Raw genomic sequence first — 24,108 nt, forward strand, 5'->3', positions numbered from 1 at the left:
CTTTCCTATTTAAGAAGATATAAGTCATTTTACCTTTACTAAAAAATTGTGGGCATAACTCAGTAGTGGAGTGCATGCTTAACATTTGGGAGGCCCTGGGTTCCTTTTCCAACACTCCCCAAATAAAAACACCGATCTTATGCATAGGTCTACGTTTTAAGCAGAAAAACAGCCATATGTTTCTGCTGCTGGATTCTATGTGTGCTGGGGATTGAACCCATGTCTGTGGGCATGCTATGAACATGTAGATATGTAGAACAGTGAGAGATTGCAAAGGTTTTATTTCAAAGAGCTGATGCCTGCAGAGTCAAGGCACTCAGGGAATGTTGTACTGACAGGGTCTTGTTAATTGATAGGTTGTTTGTTTTTTGTTTTTTGTTTTTGTTTTTTTTTTGTTTTGCTCCAGCTAGAGAACCCCTGCTGGCGTCTTCTGACAGTCCAGGATTATTTACATCTAATATAAAATGCACCCATCTAGTGCAAGTCTTGTAGGTGGGTGATTAAGGGATGTGTTTTTTTTTTTCTTTTAAAATAATTTATTTTGTAATCCAAATGGAAAACAAACCCTGCCCCCCCCAGCCAGATGTGACACATAATAAAAAAAAAAGATGCATATTATCAATACCGTATGTTTGTCGGCTGCCTTTCTCTGTGAGGTTCCAAGTGTTTTTCAGAAATATCTCGCTGTCCCCATATGTTATTCCTGGCTAAAAAAAGGGCCGGGAAATGCCTGAAGTCAAGCAGAGTGTGAGATGTCAGAGGAGATCTTGGTTCTTTTATTTTTCACAACACCTTGCTCGGTTCTGTATTTAGCGCACCCAACTCTGGGGCACAGGGTGGTGCCTCTCTTTGGACTAAGTCATGTTAAAACAAACAAACAAACAAAACCCATCTCTATTGTATCCTGCAGGCTGTTTCTCGCTGTAGCCCTAAGGCAAAAGCTTGAACAAGCAAACAGCTCTCACCAGGCAGACTGATGGAGCCAATTACTTTCTGACTAGCTTCCTGCATCACACTATCTGCAGTCAGTTACTAGCAGGGCACCAGCCCACTCACCAGCCACAGGATGCTGAGGCACAGTTCTGCGGAACTGGAGTGAAAGATCATGAATGAACCCTCGCTGTGAGACCGTATCACCTGGAGGGATGTCACAATGGTAGATTGCATTTGGAACTCTGGCTAATTAGGCTGTCTCTGACAAGTCCTCGGGACTTCAACCCAGACTTGAAGACCCCTTAAAGCTAGAAACTGAGATTCATTACGGATGCCCAGTGTAGGAATTCAAGAGGCAGAATCGGGACTTTCTCTGCAGCCACTGTTCTGAACTTCTTAAAGACATTCAGTATTTACTGAGGTTAAGGTGAAGTCATACCAAGGGCAGAAAAGTAACCACAGGGGTCTATCCTCCCTATTGGTGACAGAATCAGTGTAGAGTATTGCTATGCTGGCTGCAAGTCCTGATTGTCACACTCATCAAAGCACTTAACATTGTCATGTGTGTCTAAACGAGGCCTTTTTCCAAATAGATCTTTTAAGTTTGTCTAGGCTCATCGGCTGCTGACCCCCTGCCAGGCTCTCTACCCCAACGCTCACCACACGCCTGCTGAAATCAGAGGCTAATGTGATACCGTTTTGGTGTTCATTAGCAGCGTTTGCCAAATATACTCAATCCTGTGTCCATGCACCTGCAGATTCAACCAACTGTGGATGGAAAAGGTTTGTTCATTTGTTTTTTTTTTTAAATTGCATCTGTCCTGAACATGTACAGACCGTTCTTGTCATTCCCTCAGCAGTACAGTGTAACAACTATTTACGTAGCATTTACATCTTGTTTAGGTACTGTAAGTCAACTAGAGTAGATGGGAGGAGTATGTGGGTCTTATGCAAATATGATGCCATAAGGAACTCTAGTATCCATAGATATTGGTATCCTGGAGATAGGAGGAAGATCCCTGGACCAATCCCTGGAGAATGCCAAGGGATGGCTGTGTTTCAACCTCTCCATCTCCTAGGTACAAATGATAGAACTTGCCACTTTCTGGCTCCAATGTGTTGGGTGGGGCTATACAACTGGTAGCAGCCAATGACTTGCAAGTGGCAGTGATAAGTGTCATTTTGGGGATACAACAATTAGTTGCTAGTTCAAGACCTGAATTAAATTCCTTTAGGCGTAGCAGCTCATAGAGTCTGAGATTGTACTGCACTCAGGCCCCTAATCAACTCATGACAGATGTGAGAAAGAAATCTTTGTCATCATTACCCAGTATAATTTGGGGATTGGAATAAACACTATGCTATTCTGAGGGTTTCACCATTATTGGTTTGGTTTTTTTTTTTTTTTTTTTTTTTTTTTTCATGCTTTTCCATCTTCAAATTCACACCCACCCTTGTCTGCTTGGCAGCTTCTCTCTGGTCCTTCCAGACCGTCCTTATCAGGCATCTTTCCTGCACAGCTGCTTCTGAGGCCTCCTGGATGCTGACACTCTTCAGCCTGGGCTGGCACCGATTGCTGTGCGCATCTCTATCGCTGCCCGTGCTCGGTACCTTCCTCGCTGCTGTGATGAATACTGGACAGTAGCAATGTAAGCAGGAGAGAGTTTACTTTGGCTCACAGCCTGAGCGAACAGTTCATCACTGTGTGGGAAAGCTGGGGGGCAGGAGTGTGAGGTAGGGGGGGCACATTGTATCTGCGGCTGGGAAGCAGAGGGAGAGAGAGAGACGAATGCTTCCTTGTGCTCCGACGGCTTCCTCCTTTATATTCTGCCTGGGACCCCAGTCCATGGGATAGTGCCACCCACACTTGAGTGGGACATTCCTCCTCAGTCAAACTTTTCTGGAGATAACCGCACAAACATCCCAGGTATGGATTTCCATGGTGACTCTAAACCCCATGAAGTTGACAATGAAGACTGACCACCATGGAGCCGATAGCCCATTTTATTATTGCTATTTATGGAGCTGATATCTATTTTATTATTGCTATTTATGTTCTTTTTTTCCTTTAGACTTTAAACATCTCCAGGGTGAGAAGTGTACTCCACTCCTTTTCTATTTATAGTGTCTATTTGAAGCCGCAAGCTCAATGAATGCCTCCCAGAGCAATCGAGGCTCTCAGAGATGCTGAAGGGCGCAGCTGAGGCCTGCACCTCAGTGTTAGGCTGTCTGGTCATGTAGCTCAGAGGCAGAAGGTTTGCTGGCCTGTCACGTGCAAAACTTGCTTCAATTCTCAGCCCTGCTCAAGGGAGTTGGGGCCAGGGGGAGGACTTGAGGAAAGAAGTTTATAGTCCTTACGTTCCCGGGTAAAAGATAATATATACAGTGGTTCGATAATTTGATAAATTTAGCATTTACCAAATTGTGGAAGATATTTGTTAAAACTAAATATTTTTTCTTGATCCAACATTATTATCTATATACTTCAATTACTTGAAAGAAAAAAAATTAAAATCATACTTTCTTCTTCTAATACTTACAATTTAGTTTTTTAAATGGGAAAAAAATTTTAAAAGATGGGAGAGATGAACTTTTTGAGGGAAAACTTCAAAAGTGTTTTTTGTAAAGCCCCTAGTGAGCTGGGCGTGGTGGCGCACGCCTTTAGTCCCAGTACTCAAGAGGCAGAGGCAGATGGATCTGTGAGTTCCAGGACAGCCGGGGCTACACAGAGAAACCTTGTATCAAAAAGCCAAATAAATAAATAAATAAATAAATAAATAAATAAATAAATAAGCGTCATAAATATAAAGTCCCTAGTGGTTGTTTAAGTCTATCTCTGCTTACAAAATGAAGGGAAAAAAGAAAACGAAACTGAAAATGCAGCTTGGATAATAAAAATTTTCTTTATGTAGACAACTATATAGATTTTCTTTTTTATTTATTTTTAGAGTGATTTTTACATTGTAGAAGGAAACATTGTTAAATGTCTTTCATTTTCATAGTGTATCCATACAGATTAGCAATTCTATCTTCCTCAGCTATTTGGAATATACTATTAAATTCCAAAGTGTGGGCAGGAGAGGCAGCCTAGTCACATGCTTGCTGTGAAAACATGAGGTCAGATCCCCAGCCCTGTGGGGTGGCCTATCTGTAACCCCAGTACAGGGGGATGGGAGAGAAGCAGCTCTGTAGCTGGCAGCCAGTCAATCTAGCAGAAACAAGCTTCAGCCTCAGTGAGGGATCTTGTCTCCAAAGATACTGTGGAGGCTGAAGAGATGGCTCAGTGGTTAAGAGCACCTGCTGTTCTCCTAAAGAGCTGAGATCTGTTCCCAGCACCCACACTGGGCATCTCAGAACTGCCTGTAACTCCAGTGGATCAGTCCTCTCTTTGGCCACCTCAGGAACAAGGTCACATGGCATAGAGTCACACAGACACACATAGATAAAAATAAAAAAAAACTACACACAAAATAAGGGGGAGAAGTTTTGAGAAATACACCAGACATTGACATCGTGGCTCCACAAGCACATATACACATGCATGTGTGCATACACACATGTGTGCCCATATATGAACATACACATACAACACACACACACACACACACACACACACACACACACACACACACATACACACCCCACAGCAAATGGGTAAGATTCTCAGTGCCTATAGCACATGATGTAAATGTTAGTTCCGGGTAGATAACCAGGGGAGATCCCATTTCTTAGGGCTAGCTCTCTACATGAGAGGCAGCAGCATATTTACTGTTCTTAATTCTAAAAACACATCTATGCGTGTTGCTAAATGCACTTCATTGAGTTGTTAAGAATAGACTCTTAACTCTAATATGAACTGACAAGATCGTGTCTCAGTGCCAGTCAGCAGAAGAAGAAAACACACATCTGGGAGAGAGTCGGGGAAACTGCGCACTTTCCTTAGATCTAAGGCACACAGGATAATGTCCTCTGCGTAAATATCTAAGGGGCTATGTTTATTTAAAAGTCCCTTGTGGAGAAAGAAAGAAAGAAAGGAAGAAAGGAAGAAAGGAAGAAAGGAAGAAAGGAAGAAAGGAAGAAAGAAAGAAAGAAAGAAAGAAAGAAAGAAAGAAAGAAAGAAAGAAAGAAAGAAAGAAAGAAAGAAAGAAAGAAAGAGAAAGAACCCTGCTGGTCATCTTGGGAGCAGCACAGTAGAACTGGCCCTGGTGGTATGGGTGCTGGTGACAGGCCCTCTGGGCTATGAGAGCAGGAGAATTGGCCCCACCCCTTGCTGCCTGCTGCATTGGGTGAGCTAGCTGGGGCAGTGGTGGAGAGCTGGTGGGCTGACCAACCCAGCTACCACCTAGGCCTGGAACCAGGGCTCTGAGTTGGACCACCCAACATCCACATCATAGATGAACTGCTGGAGCGTGTGAAGGGGCCGTTCATGCAGACCCAAAGCTGCAGGATCTCCACAGCACAGGGCAACAACAGGATATCCAAGAGGAGTCCCAGTGAGGGCCCAGTATGGATAGTGTAGCAGCAGAAGCCAGAGGTCTCGAACCAGACAATGACTCATTGGAGTGAACACTTTCAAAGTAAAGATGTATGGACAAAAGGGTTTACTGGGTGACTCATGTGTCACATTACAGCTTCCATGATGAGATTTTCCCCTTCCTTTTAAATCTTGTTATATTTTATTTTGGGGGGAGGTTGCAAGGGCAGAGGGCAGATATGAAGGAACAGAGAGATGAATAGGATCGGGATGCATAATGTGAAAACCACAAAGAATCAATAAAAAGTAAAAAAAGGAAGGAAGGAAGGAAGGAAGGAAAATGAAACTTGGAAAAAGGTTTGGATAATAAAAATGTACCTCTGGAGATATAGTAATCTTATTTTGATTTTGACCTATAAATTCTCTCTTTTCTGTGTTTTTTCTCTTTAAAAGATTTTCATATGGTTCCTGCTGTCAGAGGCTCTGTGGTGTGCTGGTTGAGAGCATGGCTCTGGAGCAGGCTGCTAGGGTTTCTTTCACTCATGCTATGTGACCTGAGACATGTGACTTACCTTTACCAAGTCTTTGCCTCTTCCTCCATAGAAGGGGAGTGAAATGACTTCAGAATGTGATGTGGGGATTAAGAACTGAAGACTGGCAAAACATTTAGACTGGGGCCTGTTGCATAACGTGAGCTCAACTATTACTGTGAAGTTCCTATATTACAAGTCCCTTCCTTGGGGATTTAATTTTATCCATATATTGTTGTTCTTGGTGTGTATGTGTGTGTGTGTGTGTGTGTGTGTGTGTGTGTGTACATGTGTCTCTGCACACACATAGGTGTGCATGTGCATCTGTGTGTGTGTGTGTGTGTGTGTATGCAGGTGTGCATGTGCATGTCTCTGTGTACACACACAGGTATGCATGTCTGTGTGTGCATGTACACATGCAGGTGTGTATGTATCTCTGTCTCTCTGTGTGTGTATATGGGGATCCAGAGGTTGATGTCTGGTGTCTTCCTCAATCACTCTTCACTTTACTTATTGAGATAGGGTCTCTCACCAAACCTGGAGCTCACCAAGTTGGCTAGGCTGGCCAGCTGGTAAGCCTTGGCATCCCCAGCACTGGGATTACAGGTATGCACTACCATACCCAGCTTTTTCATGTGGTTTCTGGGGGAATTAAACTCAGATTCTAATGCTTACATGGTAAAAACTCCTCAGCCCAGCTTTATTTTATAATTGCAGGTGCATCTTTGAAACTGTATTATTTACTTTAGGTCTGTGGTGCTATGGATCACACCCAGGGCTTTATGCATGCCAGGCAAGTAAAGCCCAACTGAACTCCTGTCTCTAACCCTAGTCACTGGCTGTCACCAGGCATGGGCGTTAGAAAGCCTGCAAAAGGTCTGGGTCTGGGGGCGCAGACCTATAATTCAACCACCGAGGAAGCTGAAGCAGGCCATCTGTAAGTTCAAGGCCAATATGGGGAACCTAGTGAAAGCCTATCTTAACAATATTAAGTAAGGAGGCTTAGTCGTTGAGATGGTTAGTGGTTGAGAGCACTGGCTGCTCTTCCAGAGGGCACATCTTTGATTCCCAGCACAGAAATGGTGCTCATGCCCATCGGTGACTCCAGTTCCAGGGGCTCTGACACCCTCTTCTAACCTTGGAAGGCACCAGGTACGAATGTGATACCCATACACAGATGCATGCAAACACTCACACACATAAAATGAATCTAAAAAACATTGTTTTTTTAAGTAGTGAAAAAGAAAGTGAATTACAGCTTAGTAATAATACCTAAAAAAAAAAGAAAAGAAAAGTCTGCAACAGGATGATATGTGGATATAGAAATATAAATGTCTGTCTTCATAATTCATGTGAATTGACTTTTTAAAGAAAACTCAAGTATCTCTTTGGAGATACTTTTATCAGGACATTTGGTATTGGTCATCCATATATCCTTGTTTTATTTGTTTTCTTCCTCCCTTCTTTCTTTTTCCCCTCCAGGTTAGGATCAACCCCAGGGCCTTACATATGCCAGCCAAGTGTTCTTCCCTTCCCCCTTCAAAGATTTGTGTTTATTTGTATGTATGGGTGTGTTGCCTGCATGTACAACTGTGACCACGTGTGTGCCTGGTGCCTGCAGTGGTCCAAAGAGGCATCAGATCCCCTGGAACTGGAGTTATGGAAGGCTGTGAGCCTCCAGGTAGGTGCTGGGAATGAGGCTGGGTCCTCGGTGAGAGCAGTGATTGCTCTTAACTACTGAGCCATGTCTCCAGTCTCTGATTAATACATTTTTAGGCAAAGCAAAACAAACAACAACAACAAAAAATAAAAATAAAAACCAAAACCAAAACCTATTATATTTTAAGAGATAAAGTAATAGTACTGTGGATAAGCTTTTCATCATATGAAAACATACACTGATTTAGAAGGTCTAAAAATCATCTGTCTAGTTGATGCCATTGGCCTGTCTACAAACTATTTTGAATTCCACTCAAGCACATGCACAAACCAGTGGAAGACCTGGAACTGGGGCCTCATTTCTGGTTTCTTTCTTTCTTTTTTTTTTTCTTTGGGTTTTCAAGACAGGGTTTCTCTGTGTAAAAGCCCTGGCTGTCCTGAAACCCACTCTGTAGACCAGACTGGCCTCAAACTCACAGAGATTCACCTGCCTCTGCCTCCCTAGTGCTGGGATGCAGGTAGGGTGGGACCACCACTGCCTGGCTTCATTTCTAGTTTCTAATTCTTTCCATCATCCAGCTTGCCTAGCTGGCATATCAAGTTAGGTGCAATAGTCTGAAGAGGGGTAATTTAGCAATTTTCAAATTTAATCTGAGCATTTGCTTTAGGGTAGCATAGTCTTTCTTTCTCCAATACCATTTTCTCAGTACTCAACCTGGGTCATATAAATTAGGGGTTAGCTGGAAAGTTTGAGTGTAAAATTAGTAACCCTTTAATGATGGGTCATTAAAATGCCTTTTCCTTGAGCTCTTTAACTAAACAAATGTTAAGGGCTTTAAGAAAATATAAAGACTTTGAACCTCTGTTACTCATCATCCCATCACTATAACAAATACCAGATGGGCCAAGGGTGTAGCTCAGTGGCAGGTGCTTGGCACTTGTGAGGCACTGGCTTCAATCTCCAGCACCAAAACCCAAGCTAAAACAAAACCAACCAACCAACTGACCAACCAATCAATCAACCAACCAACCAACCAACCGACCAACCACCACCACCACCACCACCACCACCACCACCACCACCACCACCACCAAAAACCCCATGCAAACAACAAACAAAGAAAGGGAGAGAAAAGCCCCCAAACACATGAAATGATAAACTTGTATTACTACAGAATCTGTGAGAAAAGGCCCACAGTTGGGTATACCAGTTCTCCCTCCGGCCTTGGCTAAGGCACATGTCATGTTAGAAGCATTGTGTGCCTTTGGTTAGGAGGCAGGAAGAAGAGGTCTGTATTCCATATTGTTCTTCAAGATTATACCTCCATGGCCTAGGTTCCACTGCCTCTCAGTAATGTCACAGTAGGGACCAAGGCTCTAAAACATGGACCTTTGCTGTACCTTTACCATTCAGACTATAGCAGAACCCAAGCCTTAGTAATCCAAATATCTGACAAAGCTTTTTTTCCCCTTCATATATATATATATATATATATATATATATATATATATATATATATATATATTTTGTTTTTCGAGACAGGGTTTCTCTGTGTAGCTTTGCGTCTTTCCTGGAACTCACTTGGTAGCCCAGGCTGGCCTCGAACTCACAGAGATCCGCCTGGCTCTGCCTCCCGAGTGCTGGGATTAAAGGCGTGCACCACCACCGCCCGGCTGCTGTTTTTTTTTTTTTTAAAAGATTTTATTTTTATTTTTTTATTTTGTGTGTATTGGTGTTTTGTCTGCATGCATGTCTGTGTGAGGGTGTCAGATCCCTTGGAACTGGAGTTACAGACAATCATGAGCTGCCATTCGGGTGCTGGGAACTGAACCTGGGTCCTCTGGAAGAGCAACCAGTGCTCTTAACTGCTGAGCCAGCTCTCTAGCCCTCTGTCAAAGCTTTTGGAAATAGAGTTGTGGAGGAACCGACACCTGCTGACTGACAGACTGTAGTTTATTGGGAACGGACTTAGGGAGGCAAAGCCAATGCCAAAGGGGAATGGCAGCTGCCAGTTCTTCCACCAGAAAAATGTGGAAGGAGCGGCCAGCTGTGTTGGAGGAGAGTGTGAACACTGGCCATCTAGGAAACAGAACTGTGATGTTTACAGGACTAAGGTTAAAATATTCTTTAAAATTTTTTTATTTAAAAATATTATATATATGGGTGCTTTGCTTCCATGTATGTCTGTGTACCACATGCATTCAGTGCCCACAGAGGCCAGAAGAGGGTGTCAGATCCCCTAGGACTGGAGTTATAGAGGGTTGTAAGCCACCATGTGGGTGCTGGGAATTGAACCCTAATCCTCTGGAAGAGCAGCCAGTGCTCTTAACAATGAGCCATCTCATCTCTCCAGTCCCTGAAGCATTCTAAAAGGATGAAAGGTTTGATTTTTAATTGCTCTTTCCAGGATCAAGAACTTTTGTTTATTTTACATGGCATCTGGTAAGGGAGAAATGAAAATAATCCAGCCCAAACGAATGTGCCTTTGGCATTTCCATTGCCTACAAACCACTGGATCTGCTCTTCTGGGTGTGATTTTGCCAGCTCTCTATTAAAAAGCTAGTCCCCACCCCCCTCAGGAATCTAGTCCAGATGGAAATAGCTTTTTAACCAATGAACCAACATCATTATGGAGTTTGGACAAGAAAGCAAGCTTCTTCACAGTATTGCTACCAGCAATACAAGTATCAAATAGTGAGCTTAGGTCTATTTCTTTATCTACTCCACACTGCTTTATGGAACAGTCACCAGGTATAAATTACAGTGACTATGTTGGTGACACAGGCAGTGATGGGATGCCAAGAGCCTGGCTCTCAAGGAGCTTGTGCAGTCTGGTAGGAAAAGGCACACCTCCTGTGTGTGTGTGTGTGTGTGTGTGTGTGTGTGTGTGTGTGTGTGTGTGTTCTCGTATGCTCCAGTGTATGCACACACATGTGAAGGGCAAAGGGCAACCTCAGGTGCCACTCCTCATGGACTACCCACATCATTTATTCTTCTTCTTATTTTTAAATCATCTCTTCCTGGCCTAGAAATCACCAAGAAGATTAGGCTGACTAGTTGGTTGGCTACTGTACCCCAGGATCCACTTATCCCCACCTTCCCAGCCTTGGGATTACAAGTGTTTGCTACCACATCTGGTCTATTATTATTATTATTATTATTATTGCAAAAAAAACCAACAAAAAACCAACACCAAACCAACCAAACAAACAAACAAAACAATACCAAACCTAAAACCCCAAACCCACCTGGATTCTGGAGATCAAAGTCAGGTCCTCACATCTGCAAGGCAAGTACTTCACCTACTGAGGCACCTCCTAGTCCCTTCCTGCTACTTTTCCTTATACTTTGATTTTTCCTGTGAAATTGTCTCTTTTTGATGGGACAGAGGAAGAGAGGGAGATGGAGAAAAAAAAAAAAAAAAAAAAAAAACAACCAGGAAGGAGGATGGGACAGTGTCAGCTGTGCTTGAAGTTGACTTCTGCTTGTCTTTACTGCATATCTCTGTATAGAGTTCATATATATATATGGGGCTGCTGTATGCTCTGGACTATGGGGACGTCTCCATCTTTGAGAGAAGTTCCTTAATTCTTTCTTTCTTACATACTGAGTGTGTAGGTTCTTTTTTGGGTTTACAGCAGCAACCGTGGTCATGTAGGCACAATAGCTTTCTGAGGTTAGTCCCAGAAGATTATAATGAAGCTGCAAAATTCCTATGGCCTAGTGACCTCTAAGCCAGTCATAACATCACAGTGTGACCCATTACTCATGTGTTTGTGGTAATGGTGGTGTAAACAGACCCACAGAGCTGTACCTTGCCTAGAAGTACTACAGACACCATTACTTAAGTAAATAATGCCTGATGACAGATGATTCTTACTGCTTTATCTATTTACTGTGTTGAATTTTTTATTCTAGAACACGTTCCCTCTACTTATGAAAAAGAGTTGCCTGTAAGTCAGTCTGTTATATTATGCTGGCAGCACCCTCTTCTCTCCAGTGTTTACTGTTCCTCTTGATTGCATCATTTTGTCTTGTGCTAGATTTAATTTCACGTTTTGTTCATTTTGGTCCTAGGAGCAATAGGCGGTTTCTCCCCCCACCCCCACAATGTGTGTGTGTGTGTGTATGTGTGTGTGTGTGTGTGTGTGTTATCCCACAGGCTGGGTGTGTAGTAGGCTACACCATCTTGGCCTGTGTAAATACACTTAACATGATGATCATACAACCACTCAGGTGTTCCCCTTTCTGCTCTGGAGCTAAGGTCCACTGAAAGGTGGAAAATGGCACTCAGACTCCAGATGGTTTGTCTTCTGACCTCCTTGGGGGTCACCAGAGAGCTTGAAGGCAGAGCCTCTGGCCAGTCCGACCCAAAAGGGAGGTGATGGGGGAAGATTCTTTTTCTGAAAGCAGATTCACACCTCCCCCTTCTCAAATTGGAACAGTCCTGGGAAAATGGGACAGGTGTCCCTAATCAAGAGACAGGGCTGTTTACTCAACTCAGCAGAGCGGCCCTCGGGGAGAGGAAATCTTGCTACAAAGAAAACTTAAATTTTCCGATCCAGAGGTAGTCCCTGCCAGTGGCAGGCCACAAGACCAAGGAACCCTGCTGACTGTCCTCTAACAGGTGAATAGCTGGTCAAGTCAAAGTTCATTCTGGAGATCAGAGGCCCAGGAAATTCTTTGTTTCTTTGCCTCTACTACCTACTAAGTAAGCCCTCTGCGGGGTATGCCGATGGGGGAAGGAGGTAAGGAAAGGCACCAGAAGCTGCCTTTCCACAGGATCCTAGGTTTTGGCCACAGCCGCAGAGCATCAGGAAGGAGCAAAGCGAGAAAGAGCAAACCAGAAGGGTTCAAACACTAGCCAGTCCAATCACTCCAGTCCTGGGCTAGGCCAGCTGCTACGGTGTCCCGCATTCACCCGTCACTTGGCCGCCAAATATCTCCAGGAGTTTTGCTTCCAAAGAGACCACCAGGCAAGGCTTTGCCTGCCCTAGGAGTGCCTGTCCCGTACACTCCGAGGCTCCCTTTAGCGGTCCCGAAATTGACCTGAGGCCGATTTTGGTGCAATGCGAATTAGCTCCAGCAGCGGTGTCGGGAGGAGACTGCTGAGCTCTGGGAGCGCCGGCTTGGGCAAAGCTGGGACCGGGAGTCAACGCCCGCCGGTCGCTGGCTCCATCCAGGTCCCTGCCCATTGCCTTGACTACCAGCTCCCACCCGCCCTCCGGCACAGCAGGCTTGGGCCACCGGCTCTTGGGCATGCGAAGGCGCCCCGCCCTGGGCGCCCCGATTCCCTGAGCCGCACATCTCCACCTTGCCGGGAGCTTCCGAGCGCCACGCAGAGGCGCCCCCTCCTGCCCGAAGAGGGAAAGCCCGGGCGCCCCCAGCCTTGACTTCATAATAAAGCTCCCCAAAGGCTAGGGCTCCCCCGCGCGTTCCAGCGCCTTGCACCTGCCGGGTTCCCCTACCGGCCCTTGCTGGGGGACTCTGGGTGCGCGGACAGCCCAGGAGCGTGCGTGGCCCCGTGGTCAAGTGCAGCATCCCGGCGCCCAGGGCACGGCGCTCGTGGGGAGGGGAGCGGGACATCCCCGAAGGCCGCCTCGCGGGAGGCGGGGAGGCTGCCGGGTGCACGGGGAGGGCGGGGAGCCCGCGGGAGGAGGCGGGCTGGAGGAGTGGGGCGGGCGGCGGGGAGGGAGCAGGAGCCAGGCAAGAAAGTAGCAGAAAGTGAGGCTGGCAGGCGGCGGCAGAGGCAGGAAGTCTGTGCCGGAGAGCAGCAGAAATTAGAGCCAGGGAGGGACCGCGGCGGCAGCAGCCAAGGCGAAAGAGGAAACTGCCGAAGAGGAAGCTCTGCCGCAGCCCGAGTCTCCCTGCGCTCCGCATCCTCCGGCTCTGCATCCCCGCGCCCAGCATCCCCCTGCGCCCGCGCCGCGCCCCCGGCGCCCCTCCCCAGCGCACCCCCGGTCGCCCCACAGCGCTAGTCTGCCATGGCCCGGGAGAACGGCGAGAGCAGCTCTTCCTGGAAGAAGCAAGCGGAAGACATAAAGAAGATCTTCGAGTTCAAGGAGACCCTCGGAACGTAAGTGGGTGCTGGGGACCAGAGGGTGGAAGTGGCATCGTGGCAGCAGCTTTGCATCGGCGGCTCCCGCTGCTGCCGCCGCCACCACCACCGCGGCAGAAATTGACTGGTCGCTGCGTGTCCTCATTGTCCCATGGTTCGCTCTTGCGGGGACCCTCCGCGAGTCCACCGCGTGGGTCTGCGCCCACGGGTGACACCTCTCCTGGGCGGGGGAGGGGAGCGCTGGGCGCGCAGAGAACAGCCCACGCGGGCGGGCGACTTTCCATTTCCCTTGCCACCACCGCCCTCCACCGATTTTTCTCTCCACGCGTGACTGTGGGCTGAGTATGGTGGATCTCGTTGATCGCTGGCTGTGTGCACTTACCGTGTGTATGGGCGCACTGGGTCGACGAAAGTGATCACGAGGAAATGAAGCTTTTGGTCCTGCCCTTACATCATATAATCCTATGGAATTGACATATGCGCGTACTATGTGTAGGCAAGACTTTGGATGGCCTCAGGATGGTGAGAGGGAAGAATTTCGCAGTATTCAGAGTGACATGTGGGCAGAGCCTCATCTGAGTGTATATTTCACATAGGGTCAGCCGCACGCACGGGGATGCATGTCCGGGTGAGCGGAGGGTTAAGTGAGTCTTTAGAGGCGGTTCTCTCCGCGGCTTCACGTAATGTAGTCTCATGCTTGATGGTTACATCTCAAGAAAGCAGAAATAATCAAAAGTGTGTGTCATCAGTGCTCTGAACATGTGCCTCTCAGCACAGCTGCAGTTCCCTTCCTGCGCATGAGTTGGTTTTGTTTTGTTTTGAAGCGCCTCAGATAGGTACAAGGGCTGTGAAAGAATTCAGCGCTGCCAAAGGAGTCTGAAGTTCAAGTTCTTTTCTCCCCCTACTTGATCAGCTTCTGATTTTGATCAGTATCTGTCCATACAGATACAGTTACACACGGGCTGCCTGAAATGAGCGTTTTGCTGGGGTTTAGGAGGTGTTGGTGACACGGAGAAAAGAGGGGGTGTTTCCCGGGCATATCTGTGTGGCTGGGTGCTTTTCTGTCTTTCCTTATGCCACCTTCACCTTCCTATTTCTGCACCTGCTTTGCTTTCTCAGGATCCCATTTTTAAAATCTGCTCTAAGCTCAGAGTTCCACAGCTAAATATTGCTAATGATTTCCCTTCATGCCTCTCCTCTCCCGCCCCCACCTGCAGTGGGTCCCCCAGAGAGAAGTTGTAGGGTGACATTCTCAGCTGTGCTGAGCTCTAGAACAGGGTCACCCTGCTGCAGCTGCTGCTGCTGCTGCTGTGCACCAGGGAAGGCATCTCTGTGCACCTACTTTGTGTCTTTGTGGAAATAAAACAAGGGGCTCTTAGCTTTTTAGTAACGAGGGTTAAGCTTTTAACTTTCCCAGTTAAGAGGATACTTCTGGTCCCAACTTTTCAAAATTGTCGTTTAGGGTTGAGGTTGTGACTTTGAGATGCACAAGTTAACAGGCAAACAGAAATGTACCTTCTGCTTGTCCATCAGGGACCTGGCACATGATTGGAGATTGAGGAATACCCTCCTGTGTGAACAGATCCCCTTACATGTCTTTTACCTGCAGGAACCCCATTGCCTGCAGCCTTCAGGTACAATCTCCCTTCACTGACTGTCCTCACTGGCAAAGCCAGGCACCATGCCTGCACCTCTGCAGTGGCCAGGCTGCTGAGAGGGAGCCGGCTTCGAGCAGATTGTACTGTGTAGCATGCTGCTTGGGTTCACTGGAGTGGCGTCCATTTCTGGGAAGGACAGAGCCTTGACTTCATGCTGACCTGAGCTCAGGCAGAACAGCTTCATGGACTTGAGCTGTGCTCCTGTGAGCTGGTTCTTTCCTAGGGTCCCTTCTGTTTGAAAATAATTCTTTGCAAAGAAACTCTCTGGTGTAATGCTGACAGGGTACCTAGGTTGGTACTAGAAATACAATGATCAAGATTTTTTTTTTAAATTGATGACATAATAATATTGACAATTATGGTGGCATTCTTAAAAGTATACTAAGCACTAGGTATTTATTCTAAGTTTCTTGTGTATATTAATCCATTTTAACTCACACACACAAAATTCCTGACATAATTATGTAGTGCTACCCATAATTTCCAGACGAAGAAACTGAGGTATGAGAGAGACTGTGAGCTAATGAGCTAGCTACTAAGTGATGGAGATAATGTTCAGAGCTAGGCAGAAGAGGTGCGTGTGTGTGCACACGTGTGTTGGAGTGCACGTGGAGGCCAGAGGTCGACACTGGATGTCCCTTCCTTTGCCTGCTGCCTTACCGTTTGAAGCGGGGTCTTAGACTGAACTTGAGGCTTATCCATTTGGATAGAGTAGCTGCCAATGAGCTTCAGGGATCCAACCGCACTGGGATTACAGATGAGGGCGGCCATGCCCAGCTTTTATGTGGGTGATGGGAATGCAAATTCAGGTCCTCAGACCCTTTCCTTACTGAGACATCTTTCTATTTCCAGAACAACTCTCTGTGATCCTCAATGCTGTTCAGCTACTTTATAGCCTAAAAATGGCAACTTAACCTGAGAATAGGGATGTAGCTGAGTAGTAGAGTGTTTACCTACCATGTGTGAGGCCTGGGTTACATCTCAGGACTACAAATAATTATAAAAAAAGGTTTTCATATACGGAAAGCCACTTTTAATAAGGACACACATAAGAGACTATTATGAATAACCTCCTATCTAAATATGCAAGGACTTTAGAGTTCTTGGATCATCACCATTGTACCATCTTTCTGAACTTGCTAGAAGTGGTCCCAAGTTTAGGATGTCTGGCTCACCCTGAGCCAAGTCTAGTGACCTTGGCCTAAGTCTTACTATAGAAGTTACTTTCTGTCCCTTTGGTTTGGGTTTTATATCTGGATTTTTCTCTTATTTATAATGAAGTCCAGCAGGAATCAGAGGTGTAGACAACAATAATTGAATAATTGGAGTCTATGCCCAAAGATCCATGTAGCTCCAATCATACTGTTTCCCACACTTTTACCAAACATCTTTAAGATCCTAAGGTAGGAAAGCCCTGCCAGAAACTGGTCAAAATGCTTTTGGAATAAAACATTGTAAAAAAGCAAACAAAACAAACCCAGAGGAGGATTCAGTAGCAGGCTTTGTAATCCTGTATTTGGCAGTCTAATCTGGTATCTCTCCTCATAGGCTGGAAGGTCTAATGCTAGAAGGAGAGGGTCAGGCCTTTTGTCCCTGTGCTTAGAGGGACCTTGCTTAGTAGGGGCCCAGCGAGTGGTAACTGGATCAGGAGGGTTGAAGAGGAGATGGAGGGAGGGGAGAGGGGCGGGCTCCTGGATGCATATGTCCAATGCACCTTCAAGTCAGGCCCCAGGAAATGCTGTCAACCCCTATCTTCACTTTAGTCTCCTTCAAAGGGGGATCCCAGAACCTAACTGTATCTCTGAGTGAGGTGGTGAGACTTAATTACTGTTTATTAATCAACAACATGTTTTCAGATCCTTGGCACACAGTGAGAGCAAATAAATGTTGTGTAACAGCAAATTAGGAATGGTAAACATTTCTGTTGGCACGTTTGCTAGGCTGTTAGAGTCATCTCTGCTGGAGGGGTGTGTGTGTGTGTGTGTGTGTGTGTGTGTGTGTGTGTGTGTGTGTGTCTGCGTCTATGTGCAGATGCATGCATATGTGCACATCACATGTAGGTGTGTAGGGCAGAGAACAATCTTGGCTATTTTTCCTCAGGCCACAACCACTGTTTTTTTTTTTTTTTTTTTTTTTTTTTTTTTTTTGAGACAGTGTCTCCCACTGGCCTGACCTCACTAACAAGGCTAGGTTGACTGGTCAGCAGCCCCAGGAACCAGGCTGTGGTCTGCCTCTGCTTTTCCAGCTGGCTTTCAAGTGCATGCTGCCAGGCCTAGCGTTTTATTTCTATTATTTTTAAAATTAAAAAAAATGGGTTCTGGGGATTGAACTCAAGTACTCAGCTTTGCAAGGCCAACATTTTACTGACCGAGCTACCTCCCTAGCCCCAGAGATATCCTTAAGCACCTTCTGAAAAAAACAGAAACTTCCCATCCAGCATTCGGAGAAGGATATGGGAGGTTTTCAAACGCCCCGACAACTCAGTGGTTCACTTGTGTCTGGAAGGCATTTCTAATTGTTGTTCCTCGGGGTTTGCCTTGTGTGACTAGGTGCACCTATTTGGAGGGCCATTTCGTGTGTGTGTGTGTGTGTGTGTGTGTGTGTGTGTGTGTGTGTGTGTGTGTGTGGTGTTCATGAAGGTGAGTGAGCACGTGTGTTTTCATGCACATGGAGGCTAGAGGTCAACTTTGGACCCTGGCTTTTGAGACAGGGTTTTTCATTGGCCTGGAGTTCACCTCTTCCCTAGGTTAGCTGGCCTGTCTCTACTTCCCCAGTGCTGGGCGATGGAGCATAATGCCCAGCTTTTATGTGGGTGCTGGGGGTCAAACTCAGGTCCTCAGGCTTGTGCAGCAAGCATTGTAACCAACCAAGAAGTTTCCCCAACCCCATGGAGGGACATTTTTATGACCATCCAAGCAGAGGATGGAACACTCCAGGCCAGCTGCTTTCCCGAGTAGAGGGAGTGGCAATGAGTCTTTTCCATTACCCAGGTGCCTGCTGGGGGCTGCTTTAGGAGGAGAATAAATGGATATTTCCTACCTGTCTCATCCTTACACTGCTGAAATTGCTCAGTAAATACACCTGTTGAGGACAAAAGTAATTGATTTGTCTGCAACCCTAGATGGGAAATAGATTTGCCTCTTCTTTTGGTGGTGGTGGTGGTGTCCATGTGTATAAAGAATGCAAAATTCCTTGGGGTAGTTTGCATATTTGCACTTCTGGTTATCTGCGGATTCTGAGATCAGTCAGATTTTTTTAGAATCTGTGAAGATCATTTGAAAGATTAGAAAGAGAAGGAGGGATGTGAAGCCTGGGTCTCTCTGGGAGGCTAACCCAGCTGCAGTATTTGCTGTTAGTTTGGATTTCTCTGTTTGGAGGCATGATAAATATTCAGTTTATACATCTAAGATTACCCCTGGAATACCTGCTATGTGCTAGGCAAATTGAAAAGAGATGAAGAAGTCAAGCTGTGATGGTTCCAGTCCAGCTAAGGCTGGGAGGAAGTGAGAGGGGGAGGGGAGGAGCTAAGGAAAATGATGGATAGGCTTGGATCCCTTTAGCTTGGGCTCCAGATTGGAGGGGCTTGAGCAGAGGAGTGATGCTTGGCTTTGCTGTGGTGAGTGCTGTCAGGCTCAAGGGCAAAAGTGGAGAGAGCAGGAACCTTCTCTCACTGCGGTACCCTAGGTGAGTGGAAACAGGGCTGCAGGATGGGGGAAGCGGCCTTTGGGGTTACACACTCTGGTGTTCCTATGCGTGAGCTTACTGGGGTCTGGGGAGTGGAATTGTGGGCTAGAGCTCTTCCCCAGAGGAACTAACGAATGGCTGGGTCTCAAGTCCCAATCTGTGGTTTAAGCTTGTCAACTGAGTGCGCAGTAATTATGCGTGGTTGGTGTCAGGCGGACACTCATGCTCTCTGGGGAGGACGCGAGGGGTTAACTTGTTGAACCTTCCTTTGCCTGGGTCTCCATAAATCCCTCTAATCTTTCCTTTCCCCAGATAAATCTCCTCAAATCCCTCCAATCTCTCTTCTCCCTCCTTTCTTCCTCTCCCCTCTCCAAAGGCTTAGGTGGTAGATCATCGGGGAATTGTCATATTATTGGTCAACTTGCCTGAGGGTGTCAGGCTCCCGGACCTCGTGTCTGAGTTCTTACAGCTCCGATTTCACAGGAGTCAGCAGGGAACCCAGAGCCCATTGGATTCACATTCCTTTAATTAATGAAGGAATTTCTAATAGGTGGCTAACACAAGCCTGATGGCATAGTCAGGCTGATTTCTTTTCTGACCCACTATGGCCAATTCAGGGCTTATGTAGTTAAAACAGGAGGACACGTGGACTCTGGGAGGGATGCCAACATTTTTTTTTTCTCAGTCCATGTTGGTTATGCCCTCTTGACTTCCTGTGGTGCCAGAGAGCACTTCTTCTTCTGGCTGGCTTTTCATTAGATTCTATAAGATTTTTTAAAAGAAGGTATATACAATGCATACAAAGTTCATCCTTTGGCTCTAATCACACCAAGAATAACCTCCAAATGCATGCCACAGGTCAAGTTCATTCTGTGGCAGACCACATTGATTCCATGACTTCAGCTATCAGCTCTCGGCTATGATGCTGTGTGTTTCACCAGGACTAAAGTTAATGAAGGGACACCCCCACCCCCACCCCATGTGCGTGCCTATCCCCCTAGTTTAAGAGACAGAGCGTCTCACTGGGTTGGAATTCACTAGGTAGGGCTAGGTTGGCTGACCAGTGAGTCCAAGGACCCGCCTGGTTTCTGCTTCTCCAGCACTGGGATTACAAGTGCATGCTACCATACCTGGCTTCATAATGTGGGTTCTGGGAACCCAGCTCAGGTCTAACACTTTCCCAGCTGAGCTATCTCTGCAGCCCTACAGATGCTGTTCTTGGTTGGCACTGAATCTTGGGGACAAGTATTTAAGATCGTTTATTTGCTGAGCCTGGGTAGGGGAGGCAATAAAAATTAGTAGAAAGTTCACATCAGCACAGCTGTTGGTAGCTCTGTGACACTAGGTGTTTTCTTAATTTTTCTGGGTCAAGGTGGAGATAGAAGGCACCGCCTCCTGGGTTGTGTAGGGGTTCAATGACATCTAGGCTGGAACTGCTTTCAGCAGCTGGGCTGACTACCTAAGGTCCATCCGGGCCAGGACCAGTGGAGAAGAGCACGCTAGTGTCTGTTGGAAATTGATTTTTGGACGCTCTTGTGGCAAATATGGAGAATGTGTATTTAACCTTTCAGAAAATTAATTTGAGCAGCCACAGACAAGCTCTCATTCAGCTAGGGCCGAGCACCCGCTGATTGTTCTTCGAGGTACATCGAGCAGCGATGAACCTGGTTTAGAGGTTACCTGGGAGTGAGTGCAAGTTCTGTCAGGCTCCACTGCCTCCCAGCTGTGTGGGGTTTGGTCTTACTTGACCATTCTGAGCGCTGTGGCTTCCTCCAGAAAACCAGGTACTAAGAGGACCTAACATGAAGGTAGCGATGAAGAGGGACTGGAGAGTGCTTGGGAACCACCAAGAACAGTATGTGAGTTAGGCTTGACGGTGAGCCTAGCTGGCCCATTAGTCTCTGCTCCACAGATGCTATTGGTGCAGATTTGGGGACGGCACTGCACCATTCACAGTTGTTGCCAGCAGGAGGTGATTAAACCATATAGTGCTATCATTAACCAAAAGACTCAGCCTGAAAGCATTCTCCAGGCCAGCTCGTAAGCTGGAGTGACCTAGTTTGCTGCATCCTTTCCTCTGGCTGGCTAACCAGATTTGCCACTCTCTTCCTGTTTCCTGGGCTGAGTTTGAAAACTCAGTCTGCATCAGCTGGTGGAAGAGTCGTCTTCTCGTAGATGCCCAATGGTCTTCGCGCTGCTGTGGCTCTTCTTCAGCACCAGTCTTCTGTTCCTTTAGGTCAGCTGTTTGCTTCCGCCTTGTTTCTTACTGCAAGTGAGACGTATGTGCCTGTGAACACAGACGTGAACTCTTTTTTATTTTTTACAGTGCTGCAACTGGAACCCAAGGTCTTATGCATGCTTGTCAACTCTTCTACCACTGAACTGTGTCCCCAACTCTGAGAACAGTATTTTAATTGGATGACTGAAGTCACTTACTTAAAATGTCATTTCATCACAGCGTTGTGTAGTTTATAATGTTTGGGGCTGGGGACATAGCTCAGTTGGGAGTACCTTAGCTTGACCCCCAGAACCCATCAAAAATGTCTGGGTGTGAAGGCATGTGTACGTAAATCCTGTACTGGGAAGGCAGAGACAACTGGGAAGGCAGAGACACATCATTCCTGGGGCATGCCGGTGTGCTGGCCCAGCTTACTTGATGATTTCCAGGTCAACGAGAGGCACTGTCTCAAAAACAAGTGGATAGCAATTGAGGAATGACGCCTGAGGGTGTCTTTTGGCCTCAACAACATGCTCATACATGTTCACATCCACCTACATACGCATGTGCACCTGCACACACACATACTAACATTCATGTGCAGCTGTGCCCAGTATCTTAGTTCCTTCTCCTGCTGATGTGCGAAACGATCCCGGCAAAAGCAACTTGATGGAGAAAGGGTCCATTTCACCCTTCAGTTCCGTGGGACAGTGGGTGATGGCAGGGGAGTCAGGCATCAGGCACTGGAAGCAGCTGTTCCCAGTCACATCCACAAGCAGGAAGCAGGGAACAATAAATGCATGCCGCTACTCAGTTCCTTTTCTCCGTTTATGAAGTCCAGGGGGTGGGGCTGCTCACAGTAGGCAGGTCTTCCCACCCCAATTAGTGCAGTCAAGGTAATCCCCCAGAGGCCAGGCGACTTTAGATTCTGTCCTGTTGGCAGTTAACATGACATCACACACAGGCACAAACAGAAGCTCTGGCATTACTAGGCCTTGCACATGATAGGCAAGTGTTCTGCCACTGACCTAGACCCCAGGTCGTTGTATAGTTTAAGATACCTACGTACTGCGTTTATTTTAGTGTGTTTTGTGATGGCACCACATAAGCACAGGGGAGAATTTGTTATAAGCTGTCCTTGTTGGGGTTTTGAGATGGGAAGTGGGAGACGATCTCAACAGCTCCGAATTTCTCAGGCTCTAACGCATTGGAGCTGGGTTCCAAACTGGACATTGTCCTTGTTATTGTAGCCTTTGTTTGTATCAGTGTCTTGTGTCATGGTCTGCTGGGAACTCAACTTTTCCTGCTCTACTTGTTGAGAGGATGTCTCTCTGTCTTTCATGAGCACACCTCAGATCATTGGAACCAGTTTTGCAATGAGTTGGGTTAGTGTTACAGATGGAATCCTGAAAGCATCATATTAAATAAATAAAGCCTTGGGCAGCCCCTGAAAGAGGAAGTTACTGGTTAATGAGTCCCTTGTTATAGACCACATTAACAGGTACAAAACACCAAGAACCATGAGTCTGTTTTAAGATTTCATTCTAAGCTTTCAGGGTTATTTTCTGGGGCAAATTTCCTCTAGGGAGTGAAATCTTACATGGTAATTGGGGTCCTGCTCAGGCCGAGAGATAGCCCCAGAGACCATGAGATGAACACAAGGGCCTTGGTGTTTAGTAAAGGTGAAAAAAGTGTTGGCTTTGTGTGGCCCTTTTGGCCCCTTTTACAACTATGATGTAATAACAAGACTTCACATTTGTTTCCTGCTCTTTTTGTTTCAACAATTGTGGTTAAACATGTAACTTTAAACTCTTGTAGCCATTTCTAACTGCATAGTCCACATTTAGAACATCCGTGTTGGGCAACCACCACCACCACCACCACCCATCTATAGAAGTTTTTACTCTTCCCAAATTGAACCTTTGTACTCATTAACTAATACCTTCCTCTTCTTCTTTCTCTTCCCCAGGCCACTGACAATCACCACTGCACTTTCTATCTCTCTGGTTTTGACTTCTTTAGGATGCCTTATATAAATGGCCTTGTGGACTTGTGTGTTTAAGCCCATTTTACCTAGAATGTCTTCAGGTTTTCCTAAGCTGTAGCAGGCAGTGGGACTCTCAAACTTGTAAAGTGTTCATGTTTCACTGTATGAATATACTGCATTTTTGTTTATTTATTCATCATTAGATCTAATCTGTTTCTGCTTCTTGGCAACTGCGAATAATGTTTCTATCAACCTGGATATGCAAATCTCTCCTCAAGACCATGTTTTCAATTCTTTTGGGCACATATACAGAAGTGCCAGTGCTGAACATATGATAGGTCCATGCTTCACACACACACACATTTTAGAAGGGAGGTTCTTATTTAGCTCAGGCTGGCCTTGATGTCTCTAGGCATCCAAGGATGACCTTGAACTCCCGATTCTCTTTCTTTCATCTCCCAAGTGTTAGTATTATGGGTGTGAACCACCATGCCTAGATTCCATGCTTTGGTGCTGGTGGTTGAACATGGGGTCTCATGCATGGGAGATATGAGATAAGCACTATGCTTAATTTTAGTTGAATTAATTATTTTAGTGTGTGTTGCATGGATATGGTACATGCACGTGTGTGTGCACATACTCACCCATACATGTGCCTGAAGAGGCTGTAGCAGGATGTTGGGTGTCTTCCTGTCACTCTCAGTTCTGTTGCCTTGAGACAGGATTTCTCACTGAACAGGAAATTCACTGTTGTTTTTGACTAGTCTGGCTGGCCAGTGAGCTCTCTGGATCTGCCTGTCTCTGTCCCCAAGCACTGATGTTACGACTTCTGCCCAGCCTTGGCTGGCTTTTCACATGAATGCCAGGGATTCAAACTCAGGTCCTCATGTTTGCAGAGTAATCCTT

General features: G+C 46.2%; 1 protein-coding gene across 3 annotated transcripts in view; it reads left to right on the top strand.

Moving 5' to 3' along the window:
- The first annotated feature begins 13,557 nt into the window (after positions 1-13,557).
- Positions 13,558-24,108, top strand: part of Camk1d (calcium/calmodulin dependent protein kinase ID) — a 410,836-nt gene continuing 400,285 nt past the window's right edge. For all 3 annotated transcript variants that reach the window (XM_028891816.2, XM_028891804.2, XM_028891812.2), the window contains exon 1: positions 13,558-13,673. In XM_028891816.2, the coding sequence (XP_028747649.1) occupies positions 13,582-13,673 (92 nt within the window). In that variant the 5' untranslated portion in view covers positions 13,558-13,581. The remainder of the gene's footprint in view (positions 13,674-24,108) is intronic.

Source organism: Peromyscus leucopus, chromosome 5 (assembly GCF_004664715.2).
Source record: "Peromyscus leucopus breed LL Stock chromosome 5, UCI_PerLeu_2.1, whole genome shotgun sequence".
NCBI lineage: Eukaryota > Metazoa > Chordata > Mammalia > Rodentia > Cricetidae > Peromyscus > Peromyscus leucopus.